Below are 26,361 nucleotides of genomic sequence, written 5' to 3'. Positions count from 1 at the left end.
GGTCTTGGTGGCTGTTTTTGCAGCTCCTGTGGTAAAGCAGCAGCAGCTGTGGCCGTGGCAGGTTGTCGGTGTTGCTGAGCTCTGAGCTGTGAGCGCGGAGGGGAGGAGAAAAGTGCCGAGCTGCAGCGGCTCTGCTCATTCAGCCTCCGAGCCAGCAACCAAACAGCAGCTCCAACTTCAGCGCACATCGGAAATACTGAGCAGGAAACGGGCAGCTGGAGGGACACCGACCGCTAACTGTCGCGTCACCTGCAGGGGGATAAAAACACCTTCAGGTAAGACTGAAAAAAGACGTTTGGTTGTTTTTATGATGGAGCCAAAACAGCTCCGTGTGGGGATGCTAGCCCGTTAGCTAGCCAGCTAAGTAACTAACTAACAACCTCCCCTCCGCGGATAGCGCGGCGCGGCTCGGCGTTCACAGCTGGCGAGGATCGGCTTGGAGTTGGGGTGGGAGCCCTTTTCTCGGATGTTTTTACTTGATTTAAAAACCAGGAAAAAGTGAGCCCAGTTTAAAGGCAGTCGGGACTGTTGTTAGCTCCACTTAAAAGTAATCAGACCCCTGCTGGAAAACTGTCGATGCGAGCCCGAGTGTTACCAAGAATAAGGGCAAACACTGGGTTTAAATCAGTATATTAGCTCTTAGCAGCATTGCGTAAGCTAATGCTGATTAATACCAGCTCTAACTAACTTTGTGTCTGCTATAAAGCCCCCCGAAGTCTGTTTTTCTTCTTCTTCCGTTTTAGCTGATGTGTTGATCCTATAAGCAAAAGCCGACCCCGATAAAAGTTTAACGATGGCAGCTGCATTTACCAGGAAACTGGCTTCGTTATTAGCTAACTACTCTCTGAGCACTTTAACGTGCGGACAGAACTCGTTAATTTCGCCATTTCCCGCTACCTCCCTGCTATAAGGCAGGTTTCTCAGCCTGTCTTCCTGCCCATATGTCCTCGTATATGTGCTTTCCACAGCGGGACAAAAGGCCCAGCATGGCGGCCCCCTTCCCCCTCTGAACCCAGCCCACACTGGAGGTGAGAGAGCAGCAGAGGGGCTGCTCTTCTTTGTCCTACCGGGGAGAGGACCAGAGCTTCAGTCTGTCTCTGAAGTCGTCCTGCTCTTATCAGTCAGAGTAAACATGCTGTCACAGGTATTAAAGAGCTCAGAGTCCAGATTTATATCTTTATAAACTGAAGTATGAGGTAAGCAGGATAAACAGTGATACAGATCATGAGGGCAGGTATTTTTAAAAAGGTTTTCATGAAGATGTAATACTTGAGTTTGTGTGTTTCAGGAAACTGTTTGGTCGAAGCCACTTCTCTATCTTGATTCTCACTTCTATAGTTTTTCAGGCTGCTGTGGTCAGGTGCTGTGAGCAAAGATCTGTTGGTTGGTTTTTTCTGTTTTTGAACACTTACCTTTAAATAAAATGAAATTACAGAAACAAAATAAGTAATCTGTACTATTAGGTTCTGTTACCGAACCGTAAACGTGGGCTAAAATCACTAACGGCTGCTGGTTCTGCACCAGGTCTCATTTAATCTCTTTTTTGTTGCTGCTGTTATAAAGTCAGATTAGTGTGGTTGGTGCTGGGGCTGTTATGTGTGACTTTAAAACACGCTTCATGCGGCCTTATCCTTTCTGTTTCAATATAACCTTGGGTCAGATTTGCTTAGGAAGGCTGAGACTCAGTATAAGCTCTTTCTGCAGAGGAGACACTTGACCACACTTTAAGAACGTTTCTGTTCTTTTCACGCCGTTTCTTCCTTTTTCTTTTAAATAGCACCCTCTGTGGTGCTTCCTTTTTTTGGCCTGCATGAAGCGTTAGGCTCAGACCGCGTTGTTGATAGCATCTCAGACAAGCTTTTCAGGATGTTGTTGTTTCAATACAGCTGAGCAGCTTCAGCATCATCTGCCTTCAGTGTTACATGGAGCTAGTTTTCGTTACAGCATGCCTTTTGTTGTTAGTGTAAAAAAGCCTTTGACACGTTTTTGTTTCCGTATTTATCACGATAAAGATTTAGCTGCAGACGAATTGCATCATTGAATCATTTCAGTATTGCTCGATTTGAACTCTTATTTTTTTAGGTGTTAACTTTTAACATCAAAACATAAATTTTTACTACCTTGAATCCTGAATGTTGAAAAAGCTGCTGTGTTGTTATGTTGTTGCTTCTGGGAGGCCTTTGTGTTGTGGGTTATCTATCCCTGAGGAGATTTTCTTATCCCCATGGATCCCATCTACAAACTGGTGCAGGTTGCTTTGATTGTCATTAGATAATAACTTTCCCTAATGCTTTGGTGAGGAAGGCCTCACTATGGAAACAGCTTGAGCCACCAGAGGCAGAAAGAGAGGACAGGAGGCGGAAAAAGCTGGAGAATGATGGGCTTTTTTCCACTCTGTTCTCCTTCTCATGTCTCGGTGGAGTCGGACTGAGGAACAGCCATGGCGACGTGTACCAGCTGCACTGTGATGAATGGTCGGGGCTCAGGAGGCGTTGCCATGACAGGGTCCCTGGCACGCGCTGCGATGCAGACGCCTCTTTTCTCAGGGCATGTTTACACATTATTTCATCGCCTGGGCCTGCTTGGTTGGTACTTGAGAGGAAAGACCTGCCTGAATATGCAGAGTTTAAGTGTGCAGAGCTTTTAGGAATGATGCGTCGCTTTTTCTGTTGTTTTGGTGACAGCATCGGGGAAAAATACAGCTGTTGTGTAACCACATCTGACTGCACCTCTCCATGGTCACTAACACTGTTAAATACTCCTGTCGCTCAGCCTGTTTTTGGTCAGGACGGAGCTGTTTGGGTGTTGAGCAACACCGCGAGGCGCTTTCTCAAACAAACTTGATGTCTGTTTGCTTGCCTGGCTCAGTGCTGGTCTTTGCTGGCATTAACGTGAGACTCTAACCTGAACGAAGCAGTTTATCTTGCCTAAACAGAATCGAACGACGAGTGGAATCGCTCCAGCTGTTTCTCTAAATGTTGTTCCAGTATAGGAGCCCAGTCAGTGGCCTCACACGGCCGGCTATGAAGAATTAAATTCTGTGGTCTACATTTGAGGCTCGAATTCCTAAAACCTCACTTTGAACGAGAAAATGAAAATGAATTTTAGTTCTTAATTCCCGAGTGAAGGGAAACGTATGTTCACTGTGGCGTTTCCATTTTTGTGCGTATTTCTTTGAGTGGGGGGGTTTCAGGTGTAGCTCACAGTGGAAAAGCACCGTGGCCAAAGAGGTATCTCTGGGGGAAATACTTCCCCACTTTCATTTCAGACTTTGTACCTCAGCTCTGCTCACAGGCTGCACTTTGGAAGCTCGTGATTGTGCTCCAGATAAGAAGTCGTCTCTGGTTTTTAAGAAGTAACGAGACCTCAAACATACAAATATTAAGAAGGTTTGACCCATCTGTGGATTTACAACGCCTGTAACTCTGACAATATTCAGAGTGTAAAGCTGTAAATGTGCATAGCTTTATGCATCCATCCGTTTTCTGCAGCTTATCTGGGTCGCTTTGTTAAATGTAATCGATTGTGCACACACGCTGCCTCTGAGATGTTTGGGAATAACTGAAGTAAAGAATTAGTAAGAAAAACTTTTGCCTCGAAGGCAGTTGCAATCAGTTTTGAGCAGCGAAGCAGATTTAACGACTTGGGGGGCGGGGCTCGACGCAGCCAGAATTTCCTGCTCAGATAACCACGACATGTAAACTAAACCGCTTCTAATTTCCATTGAAAATTTGTGATCAGTTTGCTCAGTTAAGACAGGAAGGTGTGTTTGTGGTGTTCGGCCTCTGTGGTTACCACCACCACGGCTGTTCTCTTTACCTCCCTCCGTGCCTGCTGTTCTTCACTTCTGTGCTGTGCCTTTAGGAATTGAACGACACTGCTGACCGTGAGCTACGTGATCTAAATATATCTCCGCTCTTCCCCCCTCGTCCCCTTTTATTTTCTCATCTGCTCTTCATTTCAGCACTTTTGTTCAGAACCCTCTTGGCTCCTCTTCATTCATTCATGTGTGCAAACACGCCTGCACCACATGGAGCTCTTGCTGAACTTTCTTTACTTGATCATAGAAGTAAAGTCAGAGAAGATGTATTTGCATATGAAATTAATAGATGCAAAGCTGCGTTTCCACCTGGAGCGATGTTGTAGAGAGAGGAATGTTAATAATTTGATGTACTGTAATTAAATAAACATAAACAGTCAGATTTCAGCTGACGGTAAAAGTAGTTGATAACATCTATCTGCTCCTTTTAACCACGTCAGCCATTTATCAGCCTGTATCATACAGGCTGCCTGGACTGATTTTGTAGTTCTGGCTGAGGAGTTGCAGTAACGTGAAGTGCACATGGTGAAATAGAGGCAGGTCTGTGGTTATGTTACGCTACCCCGTGGATACTTGGTGCTACCGTGATACACCGAACATCCCAGTAAAGCTCGTCATCCCTTCTTTCCGACACCGTTTGAATTTGGTCTGTAGCAGAAATGAGTATAGAGTTAGGACGTGTCTAATACGTGCCTGTTGCTGGGCCTGGGCTGTCTGAGGCTTGGTAACGATCTCTTGTAGTTTGAGTCGTGTTAAAAAAGAACTTTTTATAGTGAGTAATCCAAACCTCACGGGAACATTCATGACTAACCTCGTGTTGTGGTTGGATCATCTCAGACGTCTGTTTCTTTCTGCCACGATTGTTTGTCTCGGCCCGTCTGGGAGCTTCACCCTGAAATTTCACTGAGAACAACTTAACCCTCATCCTCCATCTTCCCTGTGCTAATGTGTTCCTATTAGCCTGACAGTTGCTGCGGTTTAGTTTTCATCTTTAGACCCTAGCAGCTGGTCAGCTTGCTTTTGTAAATAGTTTAAATAAATAAAGATGGCTGGAGGTTGAAGTTTAATGAAGACTTTGGGTTTGGGTCAGTTTTTAACTCGGTGGTGCCTCAGACTGGACGAGCATTGTGGACATACAGACATGCCTACATGAACTCACAGTGACATAACAAATGTAACATGAGTCTTATAAATGTCGACGGTGCTTTAATGGATTATTAGGAAATCATCATGCAGCTATTAGCCGGCCTTGATTCACTCAGGAAATTCCCCGCCCCGAGCTTATCATCGTACAGGGAAAAGCAGAATATATTAACAATGGCAAACCAGCACAACAAGAGGGACTAAAATCTACACAGGTCTTCTTAAAACAAATGAGGATGTTGTACAGAATAGACTCTTCCTCAGCACAGAAGCTGAAACTGATGAGTCTTCATCCAAGGTTAATTTAACCTCATACTGAAGGATCGTTTTCACAGAGGACTTAGTTGAACTTCAGATATAATACAAGTGATGAAAACAAATTAGTGAGGAGAAAAAGGGTGAAGGACTTGGTTTTATCTGGTGAAATGTATTTATACAGTTGAAGCTGGTGACATAACACGTGTGACCAACATTTGTACTTGGGGCAGGGACAGCTCAGCAGGTCGAGTGGTGGCCCCAAGATCAGGGGTTTGGCTACCCTGAGGTACCCCTGAGCAAGGCACAGTCTGTACACACTGTTCCCCGCGCGCCCAGCGGCTGCCCACTGCTTCAGAGTGAGTGGGTTGAATGCAGAGAGGAATTTCCCCACAGGGATCAGTAAAGTATACATCATCATCACATCATTATGCTGGTGGGCCCGAGTCGCTCAGTAGGTTTGCTGCCAAAACACTAACAAGCAGCTGATTCAGCAAGGCAACAAAAGGAGGAGTGACCAGGAACAGAAACGGGAAACAGTGCTACAGAAACCAATTAGTCACTGCAGAATTTCAGTGTGACTCTTAGTTATGTTTCTGGGAAGCTACACGTCAGGATACAACCAAGTCTGAAGAGCTTGAAGTGAAGCAAACTGTTGCTGTTTGATGTGTGTAGATGTTCAGTCTCTCATCAAAGAAGGGTCTTCACTTCCAAAAACCAGGATCCCGTCCCAGGCTATTCAACCCCTGCTGACTTTAATAGTTCACATGATGGTGGTGTGGGAGCAGTGTCTCACACCCTCACCCTTGACCCTGAGATAGTATTGACTCGTGTGATCCTTTAAGACCTGTGATTTCAGGGAGGGTCAGCGACTCTCAGGACTTCTCTGTATGGAGAACCCACATGTTTGGGGCTCCCATCATTCTTTTTTTTTTTAGAACTGAAGAAGTTTTGTTGATCAGAGGCGAAATATCTTCAGGAACCTGAAAGAAGTCCTGTTGTCTTTAACTGCATAAATCTACCATGACCTGGCCTGTGGCTTGAACATCCAGTGAGATGCCTGTGGTGGCAGATGGTAGCAGACTTGTTGCCTTGGAGGAGCAGCATGTTGGCCAACAGGCAGCTGACACTTGGACCCCTTGCAAGCTAAAGCAAGTACAGTGTTAATGACCTTTTAACTGCTTCAGCTTGTTAAAGGTCGACTGTAGCTCAAGAGCAGGCTGTCTGTTGATACCGGCTGCTCCAGTATCTGAATGTAAATACCCTCGAGCAACATGCTGAGCACAGGTCGCTCTCTAATGCATGTGATTGCTAGATAGAAAACACTTAAACATGGGTGTGAATGCGGCATCTTGTATAAAGTGCTTTGAGTTCTCTGGAAGAGTAGAAAAGCTATATAAGAGTCGTTCCATTCAACCTTTCCTGTTGGGATGGACCGATTCGATATTACGTATCGGTATCGCTCCGATACTGAACTAAATTACTGGATTGGATATTGGAGGGGAACCATTAAATATCTACGCAGCTGACGTAACTGTGCAGGGGCGCATCTAGCATGGTTTAGCCAGGGGGGCCGATAGGGCATTAACAGGGAAAAGGGGGCACAGAGACATACTTTTCTTTCTTATTCTCATTTGAAATGTCGAGCTTTTAATAAATAATTATCGGAGTTTTACACCCAAAGTCTTCATCTGATGTAAAATGTATAGAAGTCCATTACTGTATATAGTAACTGTTAAGTCTAATATACCCTAGTAAGCTGTAGTACTTTTTCCTTTGGGAAGGTACCATCTGTGCAGTCTGCAGCTCTGTTGAAGAAAGATGTTGAATCTATTTAATTATTGTAGAAAAAGAATTGATTTCTGTGCATTTTTTTTTTTAAACACATGCATTAAATTAAAATTGGGGGCTGGTTCACTTTTTCTTTGCTGGGAGTTTGCAACCCTGTTCGTTAGGTTGTTTAATATTTCTGCTAAGTGCTCTTTAAAATGCCAGAATAGGGAGGATGGAGGATTTACGTTTATGAGATTGATCAGTTTTGCTGAACTATGAAATATTTTAATGGTGTATTTTTTGCCTACAGGTTTAACACAATAGCTTTAGTGTTTTTTGTTTGTTTGTTTTGTTAAAACTTGACTATGAACTTGTACAAAATGCAGGAAGATGTTTAAAAACAGTTTTATTGATTAGAAACACACTGTATCATATTCACATCGGTATCGGCAGATATCCAAATTTATGATATCGGTATCGAACATAAAAAGGTGGTTTGGTGCCATCTCTAGTTTCTTGTTGATCGGCGACTCTTCAGCCTGCTCAGCTCGAGTTGAACTAAACAGCGAGTGGGTACCATGTGTTTGACATGTGCTAATGAAGGAAAATGTAGAGATTGTATACTTGGGTGGAAAATAAGATCACAGTAATGCTGGGAAACAGAGCAGAAAAGGGTCTCTCTGATGTGGCTCTAAATGCAGAGAGGAAGACCATCCGTGCAGGAGAGCCGATGAAGTCAAAAGCACAGACGTCACCAGACTGCTGCTCTTCCTCTCTGTATTTAGTTCACTCCTCATCCTCAGCCAGCACAGAAAGATCCATGCAGCTCCGGGCCTCTTTTGTGTGCTTGTAAGTTGGCGCCTGAGCTTTATTTAAAAGGCGCTCGCTGCCAGGTTCTCCCTTTGTGTGAACCAGCTCAGGTACAGCACGAGCCGCGAGCGCTAAAGTATCTTTGTTATTTCTGCTCTTCATAAAGAACGTGAGAATAGACGGGAGCGCCACGGAGCGCATGAATTCATTCTCCAGGGATCTTCTCCAGTTGTCTAGTAGATCAAGTTGGCACATAATATTAACATTAATAGCCATCTTATCTCCTTTGGTTAAAAACTGGAATTCAAGCATTGATTTGTGTGCATTGTTGGATAATATGTTGAGGTCTCTCTCCCGTCCACCTATAGATTGTATCATTTGTGGAAAATAATAGAAAATCGAGTATTTTGGATTATTTTTCAAGGCTCGATTCCCATACATTGAGTTTGAGTGATGCTTGGCAGACACAGCAGACTAATGTTCCACCCTGCTGTGCTACGACTGGCCAACACCCGACGTCCTCGCCCTGCAGTTTCAGGAAGTCTGTCAAACACCCTTTAAAGAAAACTGTGTGCGTTTGTTTTCCCAGGTACACGATGTGCTTCGTCTACAATAAAAGCAGGTCGACAATTATTCAGCAGGTGAACATGAAAATATTGATAGTGGAAACAACTTCATGGGCCGAAAACTCAGCTGCTGTAGTGGTATGTGGCACGCACAAATGGAATCTGTGGGCAACACTGATCATAGCTGTGCTGGAATCACAAGTCGAACTGGTTCAGAAATCACATGATCATTGAAGGCGCCGCCCTAGCAGCCTGCTGTCGACTACAATAAAAGAAGATTAACATGATTAGACGGCAGGTACTAGCAGTACGAGTTTATTCAGAGCTCCTTTGGCCCGTTAAGGCTCCAGGGTTGAATGCACTCAGTGCACTTGAGTAAATTTAGAGATGTGCAGACCTTTATTCCCTCTGTCCAGTCACATGGTTGAAGAGCTTCAGACTCATAATCCAGTGAATGTGAACCTTTTAGAAAGCGTCAGCGATTACTTCAAAACAGATTACGTTATTTATTTATCTGCTCAGAGTGGTTGAGATGAATTTCCGTTCTGTGGGATTAGCCACAGTCTCTGACATATCATGTCATAAACCATATCAAGAGGTTATAGGTGCCGGGCGACATGTCAGGGGTCAATCCTCCCATCTGCTCCCAGCTCTGATGAAAGTCTTTCGCAGAGGATTTCCTCTTCTGTTTGATCCGCATGTTCTCTCAGAGGGGAAATAGGAAACCCATTTAATATCCTTCACATGAAAATCCCCCAGTCAGCTGTTAAAGAACGAGGAGTCAGATAGCATCAGTACATTTCTGCAAGTTGATCAAAGTGTGTTTTGCTTTTCTTCATTTCCTGTCTGTCGTTTTAAAGTTTGCGTGGAGTTCCCGAGGACTCGGTGTTAAATGCTCAGAATGCGTTCGCTTTGTTGTCGAAATGAGCAAGGCTAACACGGCTTTGATGGTATGAAGGAACAAAAAGGGCTCGTTTTTCTCTCAGCATATCTTTGATCACATCAGTGTCTCTTTTTTGTTTGCCTACCTTTACAGCTCCTTTTGGGGTCGTCCTCACTCACACACACACGATTCAGCAAGCGGCTCTTATCTCCTGTTGCAGAGCAGGGGTGGGGAACTCCAGGGCCGGTGTCCTGCAGGTTGTAGGTGTGTCCTTGATCCATCACAGCTGATTTACATGGCTTAATGACCTCCTCAACATGTCTTGAAGTTCTGCAGAGGCCTGGTAATGAACTAATCATTTGATTCAGGTGTGTAGATGAAGGGTGATGTCTAAAACCTGCAGGACCCCGGCCCTCGAGGCCTGGAGTTCCCCAGCCCTGTTGTAGAGTCTGAGCAGGAACAAATGTTCATAATGTGACATTTTCCTGTGGGTACTTGATGCTGAAGTGCTGAAGATCCTATCATACAGTCTTCTTGGTGATGTTATACCAGAATTTTCATGTACCGATGATCTGCCTTGGAATCATTTCTGTATCTTGCACGGGTCTGTAATCTTTACCATTTCTATAGTTTTCAGATATTTTTGAGGTCTTGTCAATCTTTCTCTTTAAATGCGGACCATATGTCCTCCTCTGAATGTTTTTCTATAAAAAATGTAAAAAGCAGAAGAATAGACATGGTGGCATTTCCACTAAATGACAATAAACAAAAATACACATTAAAAAATGTCCAGAAACTGATTACTTTTCAGTTAAAATAGGGTGAACTCCAAGTTCTTGTTCAGGATAAAATATCGTTTGATTTTGGGTCGCGGTGTTTGATGTAGGCGCAGGTTCTCTGTCCGTGTTTCCACCAGCCACGTAGCGTTCAGTAGGATTAGGATTAGTGCTCCGAGTGCGGCTGCTTTAACGAGCGCTAATTGATTTGTAACTGAGGATGTGCTCAGCATCGCTGCAGCAGAGCTCGGGTCAGGAAGGACGACATCATCGGGTCCTTTCATCAGGAGCAGAAGGATGCACTGCTCCGGCTGCAGATTTTGGAAACTTCCTCGACGCTGTGATGCGTGGCTTCCCGTCTGCCGCCCACCGTGGGCAGCAGGGATCTCCCACTGAGTGATTAGTGCAGGCTTTCCAACTGTGCTGTTTGGTCTCTGTAAACAAACACAATCCATTTGTTTGCCTGTGCTGTAACAACAGCTCATTGTTTGTGTGCTGAAATCGCTGACTTCAACAGTTTCAGCCAAAGGATGTCAGTCAGTTTTAACACCCGCCCTGTTTCCTCTCCTGTCTTCCAGAGCCATGCTGGAGTGACCCGTCCAGTTCCTGTCGATCCAGGGTGACCAGTGAGCGGCTTAAGGTGGATCGCATCATCATGGAATAATAGCATTGGGAGTCAAAGCTCGACCTCTTCCTCCTCGTCCTCCTCCCCCTATTTCTTTTTCTCTCAGCCTCACTCTGTACTGAAGCCTCCCCCTAACAAACACTCACCCACCCACTCACTCATGCAGGACCCTTCTGACCACTCCTCCCACGCAAGTCACGGTCCACTCCCACCGTCTCTCCAGCCAGTCAGGCGGTGAGCGGCTGGAAGCCGTGTAATCCTCTGTAAAGTATAGCGCCTATACGGCCGCATATGCTCCCCTTTGTCATGGCGGCTGTTGTTGTTGTGGAGGCCTCCCTCAGGAGAGAGCAGGAGGGACAGCAGAAGGCAGCATAAAGCTCACAAAGGCAGGAAGGGTGAGAGAAGGAGACGCTGCAGATTGTTCGGCTGGAGGCGAGTGAACTTCACAGGGCAGCGGATGGTGCTCAGTCGGTGTGAGACTCCATAATGTGGGGCTGGCATTATCTCCCCAAACCAAACACAAAGTGGACCAACAGTCAGCTCTGGAGATACCTACCACCTGCTGAGCAGCAGCGGGGAATGCAGTGAGGACAAAGTGGACCACATTTTTTTCTTTTCTTTTTTTGTGTCTCAGTGTGGAATATTTTTCTACTTTTGTTCTGTTTGGGGGTCTTTGTGCTTACAGCCTACCAAAAGTGCCTTTATGTGTGACATCGCCGCGTCTGACATACTGAAGTTAAATATTTCACAGATTGTCACTCACTTGACATCCGCCGTGCGCTGCCATATTCTGGATTATATAGGAAGGACAAGGCTTGACGCCACCCTCCACTAACCCTGACAATCATCACCTGCTACGCCCGAGCAGCAAGTTCCACCTGTCTCCACTGGACCCATCCGAGCCGTCACCATGTTCAGTATTCAGTCCAAATGGCGCTACCTTATCATGTTCCTGGGCATCCAGCTGGTGGTGATGGCGCTGCTGTCCCGAGAGGGATACCAGAAGAGGGTCACTTACTTCATACGCATCTTCCGCAAGCCAGACGGGGGCGCTGTATCAGGCCGCAACCACACCACACCCACGATCAGTGGAGGGGACGTATACGCCAACCTCTCCCACCTGCCCAAAGCTCACGGCCATCGAGACGACATGCCCTACTGTCCCAAAACGTCCCCTCTAATAGGTGAGTGCTCATGCCACGTCTTCAGTGTCGATCCAAAGGTGGATTGGGCTTTCCTCCGTTTAGCCTTAAATAGATGTTCACTAGTTAAGTGGATCCATCGTAAAGGTTTAAGACAGCGATTCATACTTCAGGTAACCCTTAAAAGTTGAAGCTTGAATCTCTTGTTTAAATAAAGTATTTGGGACTTTGCGTCCTTGTAGGGCCTCTGAAGGTAATGCAGGCGAAGTCCCTAAAATTCAGCTCTGATTGATGAAACGTTATAGGTCATGAAAGTTTTTTGGCTCGTGAAGATGAGCCAGTTGAGGTGGTTCAGGCATCTGACAAGGATGCCCGCTGGGCAAGCTGTTCCAGGCTTTCCCTGCCTCGGTGTCCCTCCAGACAGGCTGGGAGAGGGAGGTCTGGGCTTCTCTGCTTATGCTGCTGCGCCCACGACCCGGCCCCGACAAGTGGAAGAAGGATGGATGGAAATGTGGCTGTAATTGAACTTGTTCAGCTGTAGATTAGATGCCATGTTTTGGTGCAGGTGCCCTCGCCGGCAGTCAGCTGAGTGTGAGCGAGGACTGAAGTGCACTTTTATGATTAAATGTTTCACCCTCACTACTGTAGTGTCTCATATGCACAAGTTAGTAACTTCTGATTTTGTCTCACCTTTATTTAAATATAGTGTAAATATTCTTGTAATAAACAGGCAAACTAGACACGAGCCTCACTGCAGGGTTTTTCCTTTTTTTGCATATTTGAGTCACGTGACCTTTTATTTTTTTTTCCTGTTTAGCTCTGCGTTCAGTCTCAGAGAGGATAAACAAAACAGGTGGCATTGACTTAATATTAACTGAAGAGAAAATGGAAATGTATGCAGCACTTTTGTGCTTTTCGTTCCCCCGTTATATAAAAGCAGTATGTTTGTTCCTGTGGCTGACAGTCATGTTAAACATCATTTGAGTCAATGCGAGTTTGCAAGTAATACCTGTGAGCTGGAAGCTCTAATCACTGTTCTACAGCTCTGGCTGCTCTCGGCTCCTGATATGGTTGTCATCGAGCACAGAAGCCAAACCTACCTGCTGCACAAACCTTCTGTTTTGAGGAGGCAGCCAATCAGAAGAAAGCTGGATTAAATGGAGCGGAGTCAAAACAGCTTGTTTCAGACAGAACTGACTCGTTAAGACGATGTTAATGAAGATGTTAAATAATGAATAAATACATTTAAGAAGTGGAAATAAAGAATAACAGCTTGTTTACTCTCAGCTTTGTGTCATTAACACCAGCCAACCAACCACATTTTTGGCGTAACCCAACAATAAGTGGCACAAACCGTCTCTCCTGCATTCCAAACCAGTGTTGCCTCAGAGCAGCCTCTGAACACGTGTCAGCGCGGCGCCATCACGCTAAATAACCATTGTCAAGAAGCTTCTACTGGTTCCTTCTGCTGTATCTTCAAGAAAAGAAACTGCAGAAGGAAAGTGAACATAAATCCAGTGAGTGATAGAGGGTTTAAGTATGAGAAATATTTCAGTTCACATTAAACTTAAAAAACATGTTTGTCCTGACCCAGACACGGGCTCAGAGCCTAACCAAATGTTACGTTTAAATGCTGTCCCTTTGAAATCAGATTTATTATCCGTGATGTAACATCTGGCTTCTGAGTGCCTTTTAGCTTTGAACCTGAAATCACGCACCTGGTTTCAGGTTTTATATAAAAATAGTTTGTTTTCCTCAGCGTGCTCTCTGTGTGGGTCCTTTCTCAGGATCAGTTCAGTTAGAATCAAAATACCTGTGGAGATGAGATTGACCTGGTTCAAGTTGCCTCTCAGATGAAGCCTGTACACAAACTCCACAGCTGATCTGCACTCAGGTTTCCTGAGTGTGTGTGGATGGTAACAAAAGTCCGTTTTATTGCCTCCAGTTCACTTTAGTTTCAGTTTTTGTTATTGTCCTTATGGATAAAAGCCAAATACGGTTCTCACGTGTCACTCTGACCTCTTTAAAAATATTTAAATGTTCCTGCATGTTTCCCGTATGTCTGTCTGATATACAGGAAAGGATCTGTGTTTGATCACTAACAGGCTGGGGAAGGAGCGCCTGTGTGATCTTAGTGTCTAAAGGGTGTGACACAGTCGCTGCTTTTATGGTGCTAAGTTTATGTCCATCAATCATCTATAAAAACATGACGCTGCAGAGGGGTCATGACCTTCTCCACCCTTTTTCACCTGCTGTGGGGAAAGTTTCAGTCAACTCTTCATGTGAGTCGATGTCATCAAGTGAGCGCGCCTTACATTTCCTCTGGTTGTCATATTTCAGTGATACAGATGTTTTTGTGGGGACATTTCAGTGCGCTGACAGTCGTGTCTTTGGCTCTGTGGAAATGACGTGTGCACAATAAACGTAAGAGATGCCAACCATACGGCTGCCATCAAACCACTGAGCTCTGTCACACCGTGTGAAGGCACCATAAAGCTTGTGACAGTTTTCCACCTGAAGAGGTCTTTTATGCTCCGTGTTTGCCAGGATTTGACGTTAAAAGGAAACTGCTCTTTGTACCAGGAAGCTTTGACTATGAGCCCTGAGCTCACTGCGCTCTACTTGAACTCTTCTGTCAGCTCTGTAACAGCTACGCCGTCTAAACCCAGAATCCTGCCGCATGTTTATTCAGTAATTTGAAACCACTTGAAGACCATGAATTGATATGAGGGAAGAAAAAGACTCTTGAAGAAAAAACAAAGATGTTCGTCGCTGTAACACAAAGACAAACGAAACCTGCTGGAGGTTTGAGCGGCTCGGGTTCCTCCACTGGAACAGCTGAAAGGCTCGGGCGGGCATATTTGTATTTAGTCAGTTTGAAAACAGAAATCTGAAGCTTCCACGATGAGCTGACCTGGGTAGGCGGCACACCTGCATCTGTAACCCACCACCTGTTCACGTGATCTGATGAGTCAGCGGGCGTTGGAGCGACGTGGCTTTAAAAAACAAACAAACGTCAGCTTAACCTTGATTAATGCAGTGTGTATATACTTTTAATATAGTGACAAATTTTCTCTCCTTTTATAGATATGTTTTTCTCGTACCCTGACCACATCATTTGCTTTCTGTCCGGTAACTATATTCATTCTTGGACGTAATTTATAACTTTTTTCCACAGGAGGGCCGATCCACGTCAGCTTCCCGTCACGCCTTAGTCTGGCCGAGGTTGAGAGGAAGAATCCGCTGGTGGTGCGCGGAGGACAATACAGGCCGCCGGACTGCGTGGCGAGGCATCGCACGGCCATCATCATTCCCCACAGACACCGAGAGCACCACCTCAAGTTCCTGCTCTACTACCTGCATCCGTTCCTGCAGCGGCAGCAGCTCAAATATGGCATTTACGTCATCCACCAGGTTTCTATTATTTCTATTTTACACTAAAATTCAGAAGGCGGTTGGAAATTAATTTTACTGTCTTTGTGTTAATGTTTAGATTTATAATATTTGGAGTATTGAGGGTTTTTATTGTCTAAGGTGATGCACTAGTTGATGCTTGATAAAGAGCGCCCTCTGGTGTGTGGTCACTGGATGTGCATGTTGGATGATAAGAAATCTGAAGCAGCTCAGAGGTTTAATCTGTTTAGAGCTCACTGATGTTTCAGCCTCAGCTCTTTATCTGCTGCGCCTCTTGAGCTGGATCGTACCATCACACTCTGTGATGATTTTCAATTAAATGCTTTTATAAATGAGATTTTTATTAGCTTTGCTCAGCTGGATTCAGTCACATTCTGATAGTGCTGTTTAATGTGCTGCTAGCTAAACTTTCTAGTTCTGGCTCATTGGCGTCTTATTTATCAGAGTTCATGTTACACAGCTGAGTCGTGGCCCGCGGTCACAGGACATCGTTGCATTCGTCGCTCCATCAGGTCTCTCCTGGGAATGAGACACTGGGTCTCAGTGGGACTACCTGTGGAAAAGTAAATGAATAAAATACAAAAAAATGTGCGTTTGGTCCCGCTAGATCGTAACCCTCAGTGGGCGGGGCTTATGTCTCCTTTGTTCCTGGATTCTCCAGCAGCGCGTCGGTTCATCCTGTCTGAAACAAGCTCCTCCTCCTTTTATGCAACAGTCTTCTGATTGGTTGCTTGTTTCACACAAACTCCCTGAAATGCTTTTAAAGTTTACCTCACTAATCCCTGTTTAGCACAAACATCACAGCGTTTCTGTGGCTGAATATTTGACCTGCTGAAGTCTGTTGTGCGTCCTTCTTTGAGTGAGAACGTCTGGCTTTGTGCATTTTTCATTTACACAAATATTCCGTTTAAACTTGTTTCACGGTCACGTGAAGAAACATTTGTGTTTTTCTTCTGCAGGCTGGAAACTACACCTTTAACAGAGCCAAGCTGATGAACGCCGGTTTCCGGGAGGCCATGAAGGAGGAGGACTGGGACTGTCTCTTCTTCCATGATGTGGATCTCATTCCAGAAGACGACCGGAATACGTACGTCTGTGACTCGAACCCCAAGCACGCGGCCATCGCCATGGACAAGTTCGGCTACAAGTATGTCTGAGAACGACCGATACATGTCGTGGTTTCAGTGCAAGCTGTAGAATGAAGTGCTGTATGAAAGCAGTCCTGTGAGTGGGCAATATTTCACTTTAGTTCAAATAAACCAACCAATAGAAAAAGTCCACAAGCCTTCTCAGACAGCCCTCATTTGTCCTTCAGTGTAGCCCCTTTTCCATTAGCACCTGCTCGGATCGCCACTACAATCCGGTTCTACCTAACATGCATGGTTGTCCTCGTAGCGACACGTCCGAGCGTCCTGCGACGTGACTAATATGCGGCACGAACGCTACAAAAAAGTGGATGTCGAGGTGACGATATGCCTGCTGCTCTGTCTGTGGCTTTTCATCAGACTCGGAGAACACGGCCTTGTTTTTGTAGCCGTTCCCGTCGTTGCCAGGTTTCAAAAATGGCGGTTTCATAACTCATCGAGTGATACTGCTGACCAGCCAATCACTGGCAAGCATTCTGATGACATCACATTTTAGTACCTGCTCAGATCGCTTGGGGACCCCGAGAGAGCAGATACTAAAAGAAGGTACCTCTACCCGGTGCTGTGACCTAATGGGAACCCCTGAAAACCGTGGCGACCCAAACGTAGGTGCTGATGGAAAAGGTGCTGCTTTGCTCCAGAGTGTAACGCTGGCTCAGCCAACACATTTAGATATTAAAATGAAATAAATTCAGATAAAATGTCCTGAAAAAACAGGATGAGTTGATTAGAGTAACTCGATAAAATGAATTAAAATATAATGTGACAAAAATGTGTCATGATGTCAGTTGTAGAAAAGGTTGCATTTAAAGAACAAATAATACATAAATAAAGCAGCAGAATAGTAAAGTTGTAAAGGTACAATAAACCTTACTGTTGATGTAGTTTTTCTATATGTAATATTTAATGTGCTAAAGAGCTCTGTAACTAAAAAAGCATCTATAATGTGTCCAAGTGAAATGTATTGAATATAATCTCTGTGGTAAAACGGTCCAATCAGCAGAATAAAGCAAAAATAACTTGATGAGTGAAGAATAAAATAATAATATTCTATCAGTGCAGGGTAGAAATACCCAGATGTTTCTCTGCTGGACAGATGTGTTGGGATGTTTAAAGTTCTTACTGGAGGGGGCCTGAGGTAAAGAAGGGCGGGTTTTACTCGAGCTCGTCCACCCCACGTGGTTACTGTTGATTTGCTTTTATCTTTACTTGAATTTTATCTATACTTTCATTTGAAAACATTTCCCTTGACTTGAAAGTGTTTGTGCACTGCTGTAGTTTTAAATGAGTTACAGAAATAAACTTGGCTCAGTGAAACTTTAGCTTCTGTGTTTGCTGCATGGACCCGGCGACTCTGCAGAAGCTGCATGTGTGTGTTTTATTATTTAAATGCCAGAGTTTAGTTTCCACACACCTGCCATATATTCTAACCTGTCTGAACAGCACAGAAACTAATAATAAAACCTTGATGCTCTTTATTTTGCTTTTAATTTGTCTTGTTTTCTAATCCTAACCCTCTCCAGGCTTCCATACAAGATGTATTTTGGAGGCGTGTCCGCTCTGACGCCCCTGCACTACCTTAAAATGAACGGTTTCCCCAACAATTACTGGGGCTGGGGCGGCGAGGACGACGACATCGGAGTCAGGTGAGCATCGTGCGGTTCGGTTTCAGGGTTCCTCATAGGCTCCACATGAAAGAGCGAGGCAGCCTCTGTCATATTGCATTTTATGCGCTCTCGCATCCATAAACTGTCCGGGGCAACAGTAGAAACCTGTTATTGATCAGGTGAATTCTCCAACAGTCAAACATGGTCCAGAGATCCTGACACAGCTGAGTCAAACATTACTGGAGACCGAGGCTAGATGTCAGTCAAAGTGACCCCGCCCCTGAATTTAACCCGTAATCATGTGGGAAATGCTGTGCGTGTCCTCAGTGATCAGGAGGGGTGATCGGTCTAACGCTTGTTTCTGGTCTCCACAGAGTCTCTCTGGCTGGCATGTACATCACTCGTCCTTCTCTGAAGGTGGGCCGGTACAAGATGATCAAACACAAGCTGGACAAAGGCAACGACGTGAACCCAAAGAGGTACTGCGGCCCGAGTGCTCGCTGGGATAACGAGATCTCAAGTCTGAGCACAGAAACGACCAGACGTGACTCGCTGGCCATAGTTGGATACCAGAGTTAGACACACGCTACGTCACAGCTAGCTGGAAGTTGAGCTGCGTATCGTCACAGATTTCTAGAATTGATTCGATTTGAATCGAGGACATTTTGCCTCAGTCGGAAATATTATAATTCTTAGCATTTATCAGTACATATACATATTTTTATATCTATAAAAAGAAAGCTGACACTTGTGAGACTTGATCAAAGGTGTGAGCATCACAGCAGATGCCTTTGTGTCAAAGAACTGGGGATAAAACTACGGAGCCCTGCAGGGGACATGGGAGAAAAAAAATTAAGACGGACTTTTGCGAGATCTCACAAAAGTCCGTCTTAATTTTTTTCTCCCATGTGCCCTGCAGGGCTCCGTATAAAACAGAAAAACATGAAGGAGATTTTTTTTATAGCAGATGACCTTAAAAATATTCAGCAGTAGATCAAAAACAAAAGAAAACCACGAATCAACACGTGAACATGACCTGATGCTGCTGACGTGAAGCAGAGCAAAGTTAGAGGTTTGATTGGAGACACAGCTGAGCGTTTTGCAAGTTTGCATACATTTAAACAGTTTAAATTTCTTCAGTATTGAACAGCAGAAATGAAAAAGTCATTTAAACCGCAGCGGCCGACAGCGCTGTAAACAACTGTAGACTGGTGGGTAACAAGCAAGCGAATGGGAAACAGTTCTTGAAGTAAACAGCGAGAGAGAGAGAGAGCTGTGCATGAAGTGGAGGCAAAACAGCAAATCGGAGGGAGTTCATGACGACGTGTATGTGAAGCGTAGTTTGCTCTTCTTTGGCTGCTGGTTCAGTCAATTTTGACTGAAGAAAGATGAAACCTGCAGCTTCAGAATCTATCGCGAAAAAAAAACGTAAACACGGAGCGCGGACCCGCCGACGCATCTGACGTTAGCGAGCTTCATTATGTAAATTTTGTCTGGAGCCTGAATGATGCAGATTTTGAAGATATTAAAACCCCACATTCCAAAACATTTCCTTCTTCATTCCGACACACGACGCGTGTGTCGGAATGAAGAAGGAAATGTTTTGGAAAGATGTTTTGGAAAGATTTGTTTGCAAAGATTTCCATACTTTGACACTTTCCCGACTCTTCTCAGGTCAGCTGGTCATTTTTCCCGTTATTCCAAACAGTCGTGCATCCAGAGCGGTGCCACATCATCACCTCTAACATGTGTTTCTCCTGCCTCCCTTTGCATTTTCATTTGTTGGCATGTATAAATGCTGATACCGATGCAGATCGGCAAACTAAAATTAGTCGGTGTTGTTCAGCGTTGGCGCTTTAGGGCAGTGGAAGCTGGAAGCTGTATCTTCTAGATCGTCTAAGGAGCTCGAAGTAAAAGAATCTGGACGTCTTTAAGTTTCTTGAAGATGTTTAAACTCTCATCCGAGACGCTTCTTCAGTTCTGAGAGTAAACGGTGGAGCGTCTCAGGTGTTTAACCCTTAAGAAGGTCGTTGACCAACTATTGGTCGTGTGTCTCATCACATGAGCGACGGTGTGAAAAAAGGTCATTGTCAGCCGCGGTTTTGGGCGAGCTCATTGTGAAACCTAGCCCCACCCTATCATGTGACTGAAAGATGGCCATGGACATAGATGGCTTCTTTCACTTCTGTTTCAAACATCCTCAACGGAGTGACCTTTGACCTTTAGGACAGAGAGGTGTAATGTCTTCAAGAAACCTAAAGAAGTCCAGACGCTTTTCTTTCGTGGCTCCTTAGACCACGATGAACCTTCAGACATCTTTTAGAGCAAACCTGGTCCTGAGTAAATTACAAGTGAGGCCACAGGCTGTTTTTATTTAAGCCAGATTACAGTCTGTCCACATGTTTGCTTTTGGACACCTGTCTACTGTCTACTGTACTCTCGAAGTGGAAAAGTGTTTGTTTGTTTGTAAACCATGAAACAACGAGGTCGTGATTTTGCTGTAATCGAGCCGCTGTGCTGTTTCTCCTGGAAGAGTGAAGATGCTCTGCTTCGTGTGTCTGTCAGGTTCAACATGCTCGCTAAGACGCGTCAGACCTGGAGGGCGGACGGGATGAACACGGTGGAATACGAGGTCATCTCGCGGGAATATCTGCCCCTGTACACCAACATCACCGTGAACATCGGCACGGAGGCCGGCCTGCACCCGCCGCCCCGGACTCCCGGCCCCGCTCCCAAGGCTGAAGCTAAAGACGCCGCTGAAAAGCCCAAAGAGAAGTAGTCCTCGCTACTCTCACTTCAGACGGATAATCCTATCAGTACATGCTGTATGAAGGTGTTGGGCTTTTTTCCTCTCGATTTTTCTTCTGTAAGTTTTGTCGCCCGAGTGTCGCTCCGCCTTCACGTCGTCGGGCGTGCTGGATGATGAAACCCCTAAATCTGTTAAAGATGGATCAACTCTTCTAAGTGATGTGCCGCTTCCTCCGGTCCTGCTCTAATTTATTCTTCTGAGGGAGCCGCAGCCGAGAGAGGGGGGCGGGGCTAACAGTTGGACTCTATGAGTTTATATATCTGCAGCGCTGTGGTCGCTGGTTTAACCGTGTGAGGCCTTAGAATCTATTTTTTTGTCTCGTCTTTTCACTCGTACCTTACTCTACCGAGGATGGTGGATTTGAAGGAGCAGCAGTCGCACTGTGTCAGACTCTCGTCTCAAAGCACCGAAGGGGTTTTCTGTGCTTCTGTTACCGTCAAGGCAAAGTTCTCGCTTCTGCACACCTGTCTGTGAACACCTTTGTTTTACAAAGACAAACGTATCTTTTAAGATTATAGATGAGTTTGTGGAAGTAGATGAAGTTGCAGCTCCTCTTTTTTCAGCCTTTTACACCATCTCCTTAAACTTCAGTATGTCTGACGTCTTCTGATTGAATTCATCTCTTCTGTCTGAGTTCAGTGGGGTTAAGCTTTGCATCAAAATGGAGTCTTTTTCTTTTCTCTGATGCTTTATATGCAGTGAATTTGGATGTGACACTAATTATCCTCAATCGGCACAAATCTGGGAAATTAAACGGAACGATGAAATTCAATGGTCACATTTATTAAGCTAATCAAACATTAGAAGAAAACTGTAATCAATATTTAAGGCCAATGACATTGGGCAATATTTGGGGTACTTTATGTAAATCCTGGTGTTTTTAATAATTGTTAAAATCCTTTGGAAGAGGTTTCAAGAGATGACGACACACTTTAGTGTAATGCCAGTTACATTACGAGTCACCTTAAATAAGAACTTGTTGATGGCGCTGAATAGAAATGCAAGAAGTTGAACAAACACTTGTGGTGAAACACTGCCCCCAGTGGTCAAAGTTGTAGTTACATTTTGTAACTTTAAGGTGCCTTTAAACTATTTTAATTACTGAAACAAGAACACTGAATGATGGCCTTGCAGGAAATGACAGAGAGTCATTTTGGTACAAATTATTTGAGGAAACTGGCACCTGCTTTACCGCAGCCACCCACCCAAATAGTGTTTATGAGGCGAGTATGGAGGGCAAAGTTTGTGTGTGTGGGGGGGGGGACATGATTTATTTTTGTAATTTAAACTAAATAAATAAATAAAATGTGGTTTGAAAATGTAAACATTCAATTTTTATGTAATACAGATTATGTAGACGACATGAGGCGGACAGACATTAGCTCAGTCTTGATTATAACTGGTTAACTTGCCAAACAGACAGAATTGAAAAAACACTAATGTAAGTATGAATAATGCATGCAGGTGTTGAATATTATTTTTTTAACAAACTGTGCACCAACACGGAAATGGCTCAAATGTAGTGTTTAACAAGAAAGTATTTATTTTCTTGTTAAATTATGCCTTTATTTTGTTAGTCCTCATCGTATCCTACATATGCCTCAGTTTCTTCCACTGACAGATCTGTGTGTGTGGGGGGCGTCGTCACCAGTGAGGCTGGCTGCAAAACCAAAGAGGATGCTGACGGTGTGAAAAGCTGTGAAATAATAAAGTACAGTCCAAATATTTGTGTAACACTGTCGGTGCAGAAACACTACAGACCACACAGTAGTTTTCAGGTATCAGACAGAGACTGTATGTAAAAGATGGCAGATGTGTGGACTTCCTGTTTCATGTGGCGGTCCAGAATGAGCGGGCCTCTGAGGAGTCGCAGAACCAGCATGTACATTTATTAAAGTAAAAAATCTTTGATGGGAAGGGTTGATGTGATGTCACAGTGGCTCCGTCCATCATTTATATACAGTCCATTATGTACGATGCGATGAACAGGAAGCAGTCAGTCCCCTCGACTGGCTCCACATGTTAGTGCAGTCCTGTTTTTGGGGCCACCTGCTGGTCGTTAGAAAAGATTGCAGGTTTAAGGCACGATGCTACAGCCATCTTTTATATACAGTTTGTGGACGGGGATCATTTTTGACGTTTTTTGTTTTTTTGCTCTGTAAAGACCTTCGTTTTGTCCTGTCCTGTGTGAAGACTATGACTTTACTCTGAAATCATATTCAACCTTTGGCCTTACACACTCGTATAATATCACCTATATATCTGTACTGGGAGTTGGCATGCATGGCCAAGAACAACTTAGTGCTGAATACATATCAGTGCTCACTTCAAACATATGAAGCATGCTGTGTTGTGAACTGGAAACTTGTATTTTGAGCATTTACTTCAGCGTATCAAGCCGCCTCTACCTGTGAATATGTTTGATTCTTTAAGCTGCTTAAACGTTTGCTTTGGTTTGACTCCGTTCTGATGTGAAAATAGAAATCCGTAGCCGCAGAGTGAAGTTACCCAGGATGATGTAATTGACTTATTTCTGCGCCCCTTATGAATTCTGCACAGTCCAGAGTGGCCTTAAATTCATTAATAAATGATTACTCAAGAAGACGTGCTGACTCTACTTCTTTGGGGGTGAGTGTGTATCATAACTGATAACCGCCAGCCAATCAAAAATCACTTATTCAGCAGCTTTCAGTAAAAACAAAAGTTAAGGGGCTTTTTTAAAAACATTTACACGTCTTACATTTATGAGAAAGACCGGCAAAGTTAATAGAAAAAATGACACATTTATTAGGAAAAAACCAGCAAAATTCTGCAGAAAATTTGGGAAATTAATAATAAAGCTGGTAGAAGGAAGAAGCCACGCTAACACAGTATGTATGAAATGTTCACATTTAATGAGAAACAGTTAAAGAGGAATTTCTACAACACATTTTTCCACTGAGGACCAATCTCGTCGCACCTGATTGGCTCAGCAGTTGTTGGTTGATCGAGTCCTGAACCAGCTCCACTTTTAACCTGTACACACCTAAATGCATATCTGTGATAATGTGATATGTCTCACCGCTGAAACCACCACTAATATAGGAGCACACGTAGGAGTCCTGTGACACCCCCGAACTCAAGGTGGTGAAAGAGAATTATTTAAAAAAGCCACGTGTGTGGGATTACTTTAGTTTTTGAGCAGGTGAAACTCAGGCCTTGGTTTCCAGCCTCAGGTTGGAGTGCAGTTGACATATGCAGTGTAATGATTGGGGTGTCCGATCTTTAATATGTTAAAAAAAGTAGCTTTATAATCTATCCTGGACTCAGAACTGTGCAAAGATGGGACTGGAGTCATCCACACTGGTGTTCAGGTCTCGTCTTCTCATATCTGAGTCTTCGTCAGCATCTCAGTAAAACTGTCCACTCGACGCACAAACCAAAGCACCTGTCCAGTTACCGGAGCCTAGGTGTCTCTTCATTGTTCCTGTTTAAACAGGTTCCACATATAACATTTGGTGCCACTAAAGACCAGGATGAAGGACGTCACTCTTCTACACATCCTGCTGACCAGCCAGGGCACAGTGTTTATGCTGCAGCATCCTGCATGGGCATGGTAGGGCAGGGAGGCCAAAGCCTTAGTGGCAAGTATAAATCGTTGCACATTCAGTGCCAGGTTTTGTACAAATGGACAAACTCTTCTTGGCCCTTGGAGGTTGGGTCTATGGGGTCCGAAACAGCAAAGGTTCTGTCCGGTTCAAAGCTACTCTGCGTCTTTGTTGGCGCTGCTGCTCCTCCTGAGCATCCACAAGCAAAATCCTCAATTATTAGGCCCGCCTACTAAAGCTCGGATATTCCTGTGATGAGGTTGTTGTGAAGTAACTCAAGAGACGTGTTCCTGACATTTAAACTACATTTTTATTAATGAAGAAGCAGAAAAACCTGCTGCAGTAGCCTCGATGTGAATCAGCGTCTTACACATCGAGGCGGTGACTCTGCCTCGATGTGTAGATATGAAGACTGTGAGAAATTATGTTGAACGTATTCTGGAAACAAGTTCAGAGTTTTAATGATGCTGTAACATTTTAAAACTTGTTTTATTAGTTTTAATCTTTTAACTTTATGCATCAAGCAAAAATTTAATTATCTGCAACATTCTCTGACTGGAAGAAATTAGTTTAACATTTAAACCTATTTTCTGCACATTCCAGCACATAAAATAAAATATTTTTTGTGTTTACACTCAGTCTTTCAAATAGATGCAAGTAAAACACAGCAGAAAATAAATAAAGTCAAAGACTCAGCGGTCCTGTTGCTCTGTTTTCACCTGTAAAGCAGGAGTGGGGCAGGAGAGCAGGCAGTAGTCTGCTCTGTGTTTCGCTCTGGTCCTTGAAGGTTTTTCCAGCTTGTGGCAGCACTACACCAGCTTCTTACTACATTCTCACTTCTGTTTCGTCTCTTTTGACTTTGACTCTACATTTTTAGTTGATCCTGAGTGCTCACTTACTTTCTTATTGTGGTTTTCAGCTACACGCAACTTGTGAGAAAGACGCTGGTTGCCATTTTCACTTTGTTTGTATGAGTCACCATGAAGGTATCAGTCTGCTGCTTCGCTACGAGCTGCTCTGCCCCCTGAACGGTGCAGACTTCCTCTGTTCTTCCTTAGTCTGGGGAAGCTCTTGTTGCGCCTGATCATTGCTGACTTCCATACTTTCACTTTCACTTTATTGCTAAAGCACAGCTGACCAACGTGCTGTACAAAACAATAGAAAAGAATTAAACAATAAACCGGCTATAAGTTAATACATAGGAGCAAACAGTGCAGGTACATACAAAAGGTAAACGTTTAAGACGGATGACAAGTCACTGGGTTAAAAGCCAAGCTCAGACATTAGAAGATGCAAGACCATTACGAGACTTAAAACAAATAAAGGAATTATAAATGGATTCAAACTTGAACGGGAAGCCAGTGAAGGGACACTGACACCGGGGTTAGGAGCTCTCATTTGTTTTTACTGGCTACACATTGTGCAGCAGTGTTTTGTAGCAGCTGTAGACGTGAGAGGGAGGCCGGGCTCATTCCACTCAAAGCACAAATACAATAATCCAGGCGAGAGGTGATAAATGCGTGGATCAGAGTCTCAAGACTGTGGAGGTGAGAACGCCATGGTCCACCGTGTTAAAAGCAGCTGTTAGATCTAAAAACACTGTTCCCTGAATCCACGGCTAAAAATAAGTCCTTAAAAAGCCTTAAAAGAGCAGATTCAGTGCTGTGGTGTGTTTTAAACCCAGACCGGGACACGTCCAAAATGTTAGACTTATCAGGACGCCCTTCAGCTGGGTGTAAACAGTTTGTTCCAAGTTTGAGATCGGCTTGTAGTTAGACAAAGTGGAAGGGTCAAAGGTCAGGTGTGTCGAACAAGGGTTGCATCACAGCATGTTTGAAACCTGGCCTCAGGTTTCACGTACCTGCGGTGCTCTCTGGTCTGCACTGACTGCTCAGCTCCTGCTCGTAGTTGGTGACACTTTCTTCAAAGGTGCGTGAGAGGCACGCTCGTCAGCATCAGCACCCGCATCTATAAGCACTCAGAGGAACACATACGCACACATCCAC

General features: G+C 44.3%; 1 protein-coding gene across 1 annotated transcript; it reads left to right on the top strand.

The window, feature by feature from the left end:
- On the top strand, window positions 1-23,372 carry si:dkey-199f5.8 (beta-1,4-galactosyltransferase 3). Its single transcript, XM_005948237.3, has 7 exons — window positions 1-275; window positions 10,605-11,835; window positions 14,972-15,207; window positions 16,167-16,354; window positions 17,876-17,998; window positions 18,334-18,438; window positions 20,525-23,372. Exons 2-7 carry the CDS (start codon window positions 11,562-11,564, stop codon window positions 20,736-20,738), a joined length of 1,140 nt encoding a protein of 379 aa, XP_005948299.1. The 5' UTR covers window positions 1-275; window positions 10,605-11,561; the 3' UTR covers window positions 20,739-23,372.
- Window positions 23,373-26,361: the final 2,989 nt, after the last annotated feature.

The sequence above is a fragment of the Haplochromis burtoni genome, unplaced genomic scaffold (assembly GCF_018398535.1).
Source record: "Haplochromis burtoni strain Fernald_Lab_line unplaced genomic scaffold, NCSU_Asbu1 Contig_581, whole genome shotgun sequence".
Classification (NCBI taxonomy): domain Eukaryota; kingdom Metazoa; phylum Chordata; class Actinopteri; order Cichliformes; family Cichlidae; genus Haplochromis; species Haplochromis burtoni.
The sequence above is the reverse complement of the archived record's forward strand: the minus strand, read 5'-3'. Positions and strand labels throughout refer to the sequence as shown.

Bases quoted from the DNA above. Each gene is read 5' to 3' on its own strand.
- si:dkey-199f5.8 (XM_005948237.3), top strand. From the start codon at position 11,562: ATGTTCAGTATTCAGTCCAAATGGCGCTACCTTATCATGTTCCTGGGC. The intron at 15,208-16,166 runs GTTTCTATTATT...TTTCTTCTGCAG, and splicing joins GCATTTACGTCATCCACCAG to GCTGGAAACTACACCTTTAA. The intron at 17,999-18,333 runs GTGAGCATCGTG...TGGTCTCCACAG, and splicing joins GACGACGACATCGGAGTCAG to AGTCTCTCTGGCTGGCATGT.